This window comes from Epinephelus fuscoguttatus, linkage group LG5, assembly GCF_011397635.1.
Source record: "Epinephelus fuscoguttatus linkage group LG5, E.fuscoguttatus.final_Chr_v1".
Taxonomy (NCBI): domain Eukaryota; kingdom Metazoa; phylum Chordata; class Actinopteri; order Perciformes; family Serranidae; genus Epinephelus; species Epinephelus fuscoguttatus.
In genome coordinates, this window is record NC_064756.1 from 34,863,429 (window position 1) to 34,874,874 (window position 11,446).

The window sequence follows — 11,446 nt, forward strand, 5'->3', positions numbered from 1 at the left end:
AAAAAACAGTGATGTTTATTAAAAAAAACTTGTTAGATACACAAACTGCAGTTGTACATAACACACAAAGATAATTCCTGTTATAGATGAACCCAGGTGCTTTTGTGCTCCCTCTGTACACACTGTAAAACACCCAGTGTCCTCTGCCATCCCCGCCCTTACCACACTGCACTAAACATCGCCTTGAATACAGTTATCATCTGTCTTGACAGTTACAGGTGATTAATGATACTCTACTACAGTATTTACAACACATAATCCCAGTGATAACCCTGTCGCACCTTTAAACACATCCAATTCTTCAGTTTCTTTACACAGCAGTGTCTTATTGTGATGGTGATGCATGAAGCAGTCATGGCAGTTTTTATAAAAAAATATTCTGTGGTAAACATTAAGAAGTCAGGACTGTACAAAAAAGTATGATTATATACTGGTTGTGACAATAACATTTAGCGTGTTAAAAAGACAGAGCACTAAGAACATAATTTGATTTTTGTTTTGAAACATGATTTAAAGTAGATTTCCACTCCGAGTCCTTTGCATGCTTTTTCAGTCTCTTGAAAAAGGCCTACGAGCCTAGGTCAGAGATACTTAACATTCAAGGCAAAATCAAACATCCTTCATTACGGAGTCTCTTTGTTCCCATGAGCTCTTTTCCTCAGTACACCCTCAGTTGGGTGTGAAGAGCAGGTTAATGTCTTCTTCTCTTTGACCTTCATTCATACATAGTCTTTTCTTTCTAACCCCGGGCCCCCTGCTGACCGTGGGGCAGAGTAAGCCATTCGAGAGGGGTTGTATCTGGTCTCACGGGGTGGACAGGAGCAGCAGAGCAGTGCGCCACCAAGAACCAGGAGGGCAGCAGCCGCCCAGCCAATGTACAGTGCAGCCCCCAGCTCCCTCCGCTGAGCATCAGTAAGTAGAGGGTTGTAGAAGTCCCTGATTATGGTGTTGGCCGACCAGGAGACAGGAATGAGCTGCATGACCCCAGAAACAATGAAGAAGACCCCAGAGATGATCATCACCTTGGCCTTGGATGCCTCGTCGTCAATGCAGTTGGTGCACTTGGCCCCTGCGATGGCAATGAGCACCGCCAGGATGGCCAACAGGATGGAGATAACGGTGAGGGCGCGGGCTGCTTGGAGGTCTTGAGAGAGGGCGAGCATAGAGTCATAGACCTTACACTGCATCTGGCCTGTGCTCTGGACCACGCAAGTCATCCACAGGCCCTCCCAGATGATCTGAGCCGTCACAATGTTGCTGCCGATGAAGGCCGTCACCCTCCACATGGGAAGAGCGCACGCCACGATGGCAATAATCCATCCCAGAATACACAGGGAGATACCTATCAACTCCAGCCCTATAGACATCCTGAAATATCTTCCTCTTCTGTTGCTGAATGTGTGTCACACCTGAGAGGAGATCACAGAAAAAAATCTGAGGAGAGGAAGAGTCAACCAGAGACCAAACTAGTAATTACATTAATTTTAGGCCTTGCATCTGTGAGTGTGTGATGATCTGATGCCTTTACTTCACCAGTATCCTTTATAAGGCAGATCAGGTGGAGGGGAGGAGTCTTTGAAGGAGCTGACATCACCAAAAGAGGAGGAAGGACCTGGACACACTCTGCTCTCAGCTTACACGGCCAGCTTCACAATGGGCCTGGCCACAAAGGGGCCTTTTACAGCTGAAAGGGCACACAAGTATTGCATGTGTTTGTTACAACCAAAAAAACTGTTGTGAGAGTGGATTAAGGCTACTTGTATGATTGAAAATAAAGCCCCTTCGGAACAAGCAGCATCTGCAAAACAAAGATTTTTTTTTTCTTTTATCGTGTTACTGCTTCATACAGTGTTTTTACCAGTTTAAATGTCTCAGTCTGTTTTTGAGAGGAAGAGACCTCTGCTGATAATTCAACTCCTGGTAAAAACTTCCTGAACAATGACCACTGAAGGAATTCTAACCTGAAGTTCATGCTTGGCACATGACAGAAGTTTCAGCTGGTTGCAATCTGCAATCCTCACCACTAGATGACCCAAAATCCCCCCAAATTTTAAACACTGCTTCTTTAAAGTACAGATGACATCTTTTTTTCTTGTCTTTTTTTTTTACTCTTTTCTTTAACATGTAAATAAAACAGGTTGTAAATGGAATCCAAAATCCCAGACACACTAGACCAACATCTAAAAGAATTAGTGGCTGTTGTGTCACCTAACGTTGCTTGTGACTTGGCCAAAAAGTTGCTCTTGAACACACAGCAAACACAAGGGCCGACCATTTTCTACATCTGCAGTAGAGGAAATAACTCTCCATACCAGCAAGTGGCAGTAGTCTGTATCTGTCATTGATATTTGTCGGAGGGGGGAACCAGAAGACAGGCAGGATGGATTCAGGATGCTGGTTCACTTTACGCATCACCAACACACCCTGATGTTGAGAGAACAAATGATTATTGCTTCGCACTAGCAAAAAGAGTGGCAACAAAAATAATCTGATCTAATACCTGTTTGTTCTGATCTCACGTCCTCTTGGCTTAAGTTGTTTGCATTCCTCACTTCTGTTTGTCTTCTTGTGCGCTGCGCTAAACTGCCAGTCAAGTGATTTCTCTCGCTGACAGGCTCTGCTGTCAGTGACGCCGATTCAACACACTGAATCAGCCAAAAAAAAGAACTGACAAGAGCTGACGAGTGCCAACGGTGTGGGACACTGCAAAAATTAGTTCGACAGATGCTCACAGCTCCATATTGACCGACGAACGACTGTCGGCTTGTTGTGTGAGGGCTCTTACCTTTTCAGAATCTGTGTATCTGTACATATATTTATGACTGATCGGTAAGCTGCTTTATTCAGTCATCACTGAAAAACTCTTTCAATTTTAAGTAGGCTAGGTCGTAGATCACTTTATCATAATTAGCCCGGGCTTCTCTGAAGATCTGATGATGTAGCTTTGTTAAAAAAAAAAGGCTAATAAATGAAGAATGCCTGTTACTAAGGAACAGATCCTCAGTAACACCCTCTTAACCTTTCTGTTGTCACTGCGTAATGAAAAACCTTGCATCTCCAAAATGCCAGTGCTTCAGGATGTAAAAAAAAAGAAAAAAGGAAGGAATTCTTGCTTTCAGTTTATTTTTTTTATCATACAAAGATTTTTTTAAAAAAGTGTCATAACACCAAGGATGGGGAATGTTCTTAAAGTTTACAGAGGTACAAGCTCCTTGGGTTTAAGGATCACTTTCACACTTAAAGTTGGAGTTACGAGGCTTTCACCTGACAGCAGTGTTATGTCTGATGGGACTTAATGAGTCCGTCTGTCTGCAGAATGCCCTTGAAATTCTTCAGGGCGGGACTGTCTCCCTAGAAATGCCCCCTCCCCCTCAGTGTTGACAGCCCCCACCCCAGTCTCCCCCCCGTGACATGAAACAGGTCCATTGTTTGGGAGGGCAGTTCAGACTGTCGAGTAGGGAAGCTGACAAAGTAGCAGTTCTTGTTATCATAGAGCCAACAGACATGTGGGAGACAGCCAGGTGGGTAGAAGCTGTGATAGAGACTTCCAGTCGTCAGACTAATGGCTGAGTATGGAGGCTGTATGGAATCAGACATTTTCTTTACACCTGTTGATATAAAGATCAAACATTTCACTACATCTATTTTAAATGTGCCACTCCAATTTTCCTGTGAGTAGGAGTTTTGTTAGCTAATGTATGACCTACAATAACCTGAAGGCCTGCTGAAATATATGCAGTGGACACATATGCACTGTGTAATGGAGCAGGTTTTTGGTCATGTGTTGGTGGTCTGTAGGTGGTCAGGCTCAGACCACTTACAAGGTCACAATAGAATTTAGGGCATGAAAAACATGTTTTTGCTAAAAAAACAACAACAAAAAACATGACAAAAAATACACCTGAAAAAAGTTATTCGTGGGTGTATTTTAAGATTACCCTCAATCTTTTACATACCAAATATTTAAGCCTCTCAGCAGTGGCGATCCTAGACTCTGAGAGGGAGGGCCCAGGCAAAGAAGCCTATCAAGGCTAAGGCAAGGCTTAAAAAAAAACAAGGCCTTTAATTTATAAAAGTAACATGACAGACATCAAAACATTTCTAATAAACTGATTTACAAAATGTATTTATAACAAAAATCTGCATTATGTAACTTTATAACAGGATTCCTTGAACTTTCTTAATCAAAACTTAAAGTTCTTTATAAAACATGACCATAGTTAGTACTGTAAAAAAAAAAACAACAACAACAACAACAACAAACAATAGCTGATTCACGTATTCTTTAAATTTTTGTTTCACAAATAATGCAATTATTTTCATAAAATGTAAAATACAGGGCACACCACATCACTAACATATATAGTTGTTAGCCTCAGTGCTTCCAACAGCCTCCAAGTTTTACACAAAACATTTAAGAAAGGAAAACAAGTTTGATGGAGGCTTTGTTTAAACAGGTATGCATTATATGGAGGAAAGAATATCTAAGTTTTCTCCATGTCAACATGAAGACAGATGTGTATAAGTTATCAAAAAATGACTGTCCCCTCTGGTTTTCTCTGAGCAGTCTTTTCCATGATGGCGAAGCCGTGAGAAAAGAGCAGGTGTGAGCTCAGACATAGTCTCTCCTATCATAACCACTTGGGGCAAGCGACCTAGTTTGGGAGTACACCATCTTCGATGGAGGCCCGTACCTTTTCTCAGGTTGTGGGGGGCAACTGGAGCAGAGGATGCCCCCTCCAATGAGCAGAAATGAAGCTGCAGCCCAGCCCAGGTACAGAGCTGCACCTATCTCCCTCTTCTGTGCCTCAGGTGTCAATGGATTGTAGAACTCCATGATGATAGTATGGGCAGACCACGACACAGGGATCAGCTGGGTCAGAGATGCCAGGATGAAGGACACCCCAGCGCCTATCATCACCCGAACCTTAGCTGAGTCTTCAGACAAACAGTTTGTGCATTTTGCCCCCACTATGGCCACCAGGAGTCCCATGATGCCCAACACGATGGAGATGACAGTGAGGGCGCGGGCAGCCTGAAGATCTGCGCTCAGCGCCAACATGGAGTCATGGATTTTACACTGCATCTGACCTGTGCTCTGGACCACGCAGTTCATCCAGATGCCTTCCCAGGTGGTCTGCGCTGTGACGATGTTCACCCCAATGAAAGCTGACACTCGCCACATGGGCAAGGCACAGGATACAATGGCTGAGATCCATCCCAGGACAGCCAGAGTCACCCCAAGAATCTCCAGTCCCACTGAAGGCATGTCTGAACTCTGTGTGAGTCAAGATGCACGGAGGGTCTTCTCTATCTCAGCAGACAGAAGTAGATCGAGTGAGTATTCTCTGGAGAAGCGATTGCTCATATAAGCAGCAGATTTCTCAAGAAGGTGGAGTCACTTGGTCATTGGCCAGAGAGGAGTTCAAACTGTCCTCTGTCCCACCTTATTTGACTGTCCGAAAACCCAGCCTTGGTATGTAAACGGCCTCAGCTTAATCATTCAACTTCCTCTGCCCCGGTAGCTCTCCCACCTGTTTGGGTGAGGGGAGAGTAAACAGAGGCTCTGTATCTCAGGTCTGGAGTAGTTAAAGGGTAACAGACATGATAAAGAGCAGTGGATGAATGATTGAAAGTGGAAGGCACAATATCAACTCCTGCAGGCCTCACCGTGTACTCCTCTCTCCTCTCTGACAGATGAGTCAGTTGTTTGGAATTCAGAATTGAAAACTGACAAAGATGAAGCATCATTTTATGGCTTGTGTCATTAAGACTACAAGTTGTACAAAGGGGTTCTGAATCATATTTTGCTTTAAAGGGCCACTGTATAAAATGGGTTGAAAACAGTGACATCAGTGGTCAAATTCTAGATTGCAGGGCTCACTCACTCACCCCTCCTGTCGGGTAAATGATGGTGGCCTCATAGGGACAAAAAGCCTTGCGCAGACATGAGTTTTTCAGGAGTAGGTCGATCTAGTGATGAGGTGAATGTTTATTTAGAAATCTAAACCATGTTACGATATTGTAATGAATCACTCTCGAGCAGGAGACCAGAGGAGTGTTCGGGAAAAAGGCCAGTTTATTTGAGTACTCCAAAAACTCCGGTAACACTCCAGGGGGTAAAAAACTCCGTCCCAAACTCTGACTCTTCTAGCATAACACACACACTTAATACACACATACTCGTTTACCATACTGAGTGAGGACTCCCATCCCCTCTCTGCTCCACAGCGTAGCCTGTAAACAGAGCTCAGCTGTTTATTTAGCCTAGCAATATCTCCGGACTATAGTAGCTGCAATGGACGACTTTGAACGCGATTTTGAAAAGTTTCTTGTAGCGGACACAGACCCAGAGCCATACCTGTTTGAGCCGGAGCACACAGATGGGGAACTTGGTTGCTGAGCGAGCGAGAAGAGAGGTTGAATCCTCTGCTCCCATTTTGCTGCACAGAATAGGATTCGGTGTTACTGCTACCATCGCTGGGGAGATATATCATCAGGAGGAAAAGTGCTGCAGAGAGTGCATCACAAGGAGTGAAGTTGCGTCTTCTTTTCCTCGCAGACGACGGTTCAGGTTCATTCTCTCCTGTTGCATGGTAAGTGTGGTCCATTCGCAAACTTTATAACTAAAAAAACTTTTCACTACTCTTTATCAACGAACTACTAACACTCTCTGCTGTTTCCTCCTCCCTCCTTCCTTCCGCTGTCTTCGTTGGTTCATTTATACACACGAAACGCATTCTCTGGCTGGCTGGATTGTCCGCTCAGTCTGCCATACATACATGGTGGCGCAAGATGGCAACCTCTCTAAAGCAAGGCCCTTGCTATATATATAAAAAAGCATAACTATAAGGCTACGAAAACCAAACGAATTTTATTTTATAGCGATTATACACTTGTATAAACATATTAATGGGTAGAATATTCAGATTCAGATTCAGATTTGACAATAAACCATGCCAAATATTACACACTGGCCCTTTAAAGGAGCAGTGTGTAGGATTTAGTGGCATCTGGTGGTGAGGATTGCAGATTGCAACCATTTGCCAAGCACAAACTCTTGGTTAGGATTCCTTCAGTATTCGTTTTTTCAGGAGATTTCTATCAGAAGCTGAATTATTCACTGAGGTTTATTCCTCTCCAAACAAACCTGTTGATTTAAACAGGTAAAAACACTGAATAAAGCAGTTTCACTTAAAAAAAATCAGTGTGTTTCTGATGCTGCTCATCACGGAGGGACTAACTATGGTGCAAAGACATGAATGGCCCTATCTAAAGCCAATGTTTGGTTTATCCTTTCTGAGCTACAGTAGAGACATGGCTATGTAGAAATAAATGGCTCATTCCAAGGTAACAAAAACACAACGTTTCTCATTTTCAGGTGATTATACATTGACGAAAACAAACTTATTCTATTATATTTTATTTCTGCCAATATATCCCTCTAAATCCTACACACTGGACCTTTATTTATATCTTATTTGTACAAAACGATTAAAGGTGACAAAGAGTAAAGCAAAAGTGTGTTAGAAATGGTGAAAAGGGTTTACTGTAAACAGGTTGGGATAGTTCTCTGGAAATCAGTGGGAGTGCCCTGATTCCCGGAGCATATCCTGCCAACGTATTTGATAAAACTATCATCTCAACTTCAATGGAAGATGTGCAAGTTTCCATTTACTCTAACCAACATGTTTCAATGCTTTAACATAGAAACTGAAATGTTTTTTTTAGCTGTGGTTGTGTGGGAGAGATTTCCAGTGTACAAGTGTTATCAACATCTTGCCATAAGGAGGATAAAACCAGCACCTGGCTTTGGAGAGTGAATTAATACTGGGTAGAAATACTGACGTAAGCTATGTGATGCTAAAAACAGCTTTTCCCAGCTGCCTAGGCTACCATGGGAAGTTAACAACTGTGACCATATGCCAGAGCACATGCAATGCAAACAAGAAAAAACACCTTTAAACAGTCCAGCATCTACATGGGGAGCGCACACAAGATTCTGAAGAAAATAATATATGAATAACACCTATTTCTCACAGGACATAGACAGGCTTCTTAAGATGCTCCAAGGACCAGTACTACAAAGATGGAGTGTGTTGGAAGCTGAAACAATTGTCCCTGTGCACAAGGGTCTTATCAGTGTCCTTGGTCTGAAGGTCACAGTGCATCAGTGGTTTCAACCTCAATTTACCTTTTGCACGTGCCACAGAAAAAGACCTCTCTAAATACACACTCTGACCTACAGTTTTACTACCAGGAGCCTTCAGTACACACTGAATCTGCACAGCACCTTTGTCAATTTGAGTTGTTTTCAATTTGCACAAAGAGGAGAGAGAGACTGTTTTACCAAAGTGATCCGGTAACTGTAGTCAAAAGCTTTAATTTATCTTTAAACTACGGCTGGGTACCTTTAAGGTATCGATCGAAATAATCCAGCACCAAATGGTATCAAAATATCTCCTGTCAAATGATACCTACATTCCATACCTTTTGCACTAGGTGTCTGATCCTGAACCGTCCTGATTCCCTTCCCGATTAGCGTTCTGTTGCTGCTGTCTCTGAAGCTATGGTCAGTTAACGTTTACCCAGATAGCATGAGCTAACATAGACAGCTGTGGCTAACATCCAACATCGAGCTATTAAACTGTCCTGACTCTGTTGATGAACCCGTTAATGACTTTTAGTTAACGTTAGCTGTGTGATGCTAACAGTTAGCCCTGTCACTGTGCGTGCAGTCAGGTGGACTCTGACAACTGTCTTTGATGCAGAGATCACACTCCCACAACAAGCAACAACAGCAGCTACAGCCCTATACTATTGGTGGTGTGGTGAAGTCGGGCGCAGTGTGTTTTAATGGAGTTGGCAGTTCAGTGTGCCACGATGTCACCAAAACGTTCACCACCTTTTTGGTAGCGTACAAAATACACCATTGGTAACAGTATTATTTTAAGAGTGCTGGTACTGGTGTCACAATTTTCTTAAACGATACCCAGCACTACTTTACAGCTGCCCTGTGGAGTTTTGCCCATTTGCGCCATCTGCCGTGTTTTTCCAAGTACTGCGCCGTTCAATGACGTCGGCGATATGAGTGATGCTCCCGCACCCCCCCACCCAATTAATGTTAGCTATTTGCTTTATTTATCCAGAGATCAGAGCTAAAGCTAAATGACACACCTATTTACCACCCAGTAATTTTCGTTGTTTTATTTGCTATGAAAAAATATACAGACAGCTCAGCGGCAGAGCGGTGCGCACATACACAATGAATGGGTTCATCGGCGGAGGTCTGCCCTTTGCGCGCTCTGTGTGAAACGGGCTTTACTCTGGTTTGATTTCTGCGTTTGTCACTCTCTCGTTTTGCCTTTTTTCCTTCTTCTGAACATTGCGGAGGTTGGGGAGGACCAGCGGGACTAGCTCCAGAGGCTTCGGAAGCTTTCCTGGGCCATTTCTTTGGGTTTTCAGACATCTTTCAGTAGCTCCTCTGCTAGCCTCGTCGTCTCCGACATTTCCAACTGTGCATGTGCTCTTTGAACTCTACGTCAAATGCGTCATTTCCTGTGCAACAGCGTGGGAATGTCACTCCTGAGAGGCAATAGCGCTTCTAAGCAAACCATAGACTGTTGTGTGGTGGAGATGCATTCAATGATCATCCTAATAACTCGTCTGGCAGTGGCTGTAATGTAACGGACATTGGTTTATATGTAAAAACTCCACAGGGCAGCTTTAAACACAGCATGTATTGTGCATAAATTGTACATAAACTTTTGAACCATCAGAAGTTTCTGATGGTTACTTGAGGCCATAAAGGAAACATGAACCTGTAACACTACCAACCCCAAAAGCTGCAACATTTCATTTAGTCACTGATGATGTGCTCATATTTGTACACACCCTACATGTTCAGTAAATGTCAGCCTTAATTTATCATGGTTGCTGTTGTAAAGTGGGAGCTGGTGCTCTTACGGTAGATTGCTGTTTGTCTTCACCTCTGATTTGGCTGTTGCACTTTCCCATTAACACATGACTGCACAGCTGGACTCAGTAACACAATCCTTCCAGCAGGGTCTGTGGTCACTCAAAGGGAGTTGTAGAAGCCTATCCTTTTAGAGCATTAATGTCATTGCTCAAGCCAAAGCAGGTTAAGAAAGCAAGAAATGTTTTGGACCTGTATCTTTGTTTCTTGTACTTTACATGTATTGCTTGTGTATTGCTTGTAAACCAGGAGTACTGAGTTGCCATGCACATTTGTAGTATATTTTTTATACACTGTGGTAAGACTATGTTCTAAAAAAAAGTTTGAAAGTACCTGAATGAGATTTAGCGAAGACAGACTGACATGCAGAAATGTTTATGTACAGTATGACATTAAAGCAAGGCTTAATGAGTACGTTTATTTTTAGTTTATTTACTTTATTAATCCCCCTGAGGAGAAATTCAATGTGGCACAGGCTTCTAAAAACATCACCTTTAATGCTTTTAGTTTCAATCACATGACATGATGTTGGTGGCCCTAAATGCAGCAGACACACTTTTGAGGTGTTACCAACTCTCTACAACATTATTTTTCCGACAGTACCTGCTCTTGTTTTAGATTTTTGTTTTTTTTTTTGAGGATTTCAAGTGACTCTGTTAGCATTTAGATGCACTTTTATCACAGTGAATCCCACCTGGGGAATAAACAGTTGGGAACCAGGTGATCAATGGGGTCTTTGTGGCTCAGTTTGGACTCAGTTACAGTGCAGGTTACGTCTCTTTGCAGAGAGAGACTTTTATCTCTGACTCAGTTTCACTCTTGCAAATGGAGGACAGGCTACAATGGAAGGGAAGCATAAGGTGCTCCTCTGTAACAAGCCACCCATTGTTTCTTTCCTCCATTTACATTGAAATTAAATACCTAATTTTGGCATGCACCATTACGGCTCTTACTGGTCAGACTCTGCTGAGCTCTGCAGCTGGCATCTGCCCCTGTCTCTGCATACCAAAGAACTTGCACAGGCATAGTTGTTATGTTACACTTAATTTAAGCATCAATTTCTGACTCTGTGGCATGAAACTACAGAATTAGAAACTTCATCTACATCATCAAGAAGGTTTGAAAATGAGTAAATTCTTGTAAAAATTTTTGTTCTTTTATTTCATAACCTTTCATCAGAAATAATCTGCAAAGACATTGTATATATTTATTTAATCAATATCAAAATCAGACATTATCTTAATGTTTCTAATAAAATGTGTTATTTGAAATAATATATTAAAAGTAACATAAAATGACCACCACTAAAGAAACATGGTCCTAACGAATACACATCATAAAACATGCATCAGTGATTTTTAGTTAATGTCCAAGTCCATGATGCTGCATTAACACCCAGGCCAACAAATATCCTTCTGCTCTGCACAAATGTTCTAACATTAGGCATCATATCTTCATCTGCGCCCACAT

The 11,446-nt window shown here is 42.4% G+C and overlaps 2 protein-coding genes across 2 annotated transcripts; both read right to left on the reverse strand.

Annotated features, from left to right (window-relative positions):
• Nucleotides 1–1,541, reverse strand: LOC125889341 (claudin-3-like). Its single transcript, XM_049577217.1, has one exon. It carries the CDS (start codon nt 1,365–1,367, stop codon nt 720–722), a length of 648 nt encoding a protein of 215 aa, XP_049433174.1. The 5' UTR covers nt 1,368–1,541; the 3' UTR covers nt 1–719.
• A 1,852-nt stretch (nt 1,542–3,393) lies between these two features.
• On the reverse strand, nt 3,394–5,427 carry LOC125889340 (claudin-3-like). The gene has a single exon (XM_049577216.1). It carries the CDS (start codon nt 5,267–5,269, stop codon nt 4,613–4,615), a length of 657 nt encoding a protein of 218 aa, XP_049433173.1. The 5' UTR covers nt 5,270–5,427; the 3' UTR covers nt 3,394–4,612.
• Nucleotides 5,428–11,446: the final 6,019 nt, after the last annotated feature.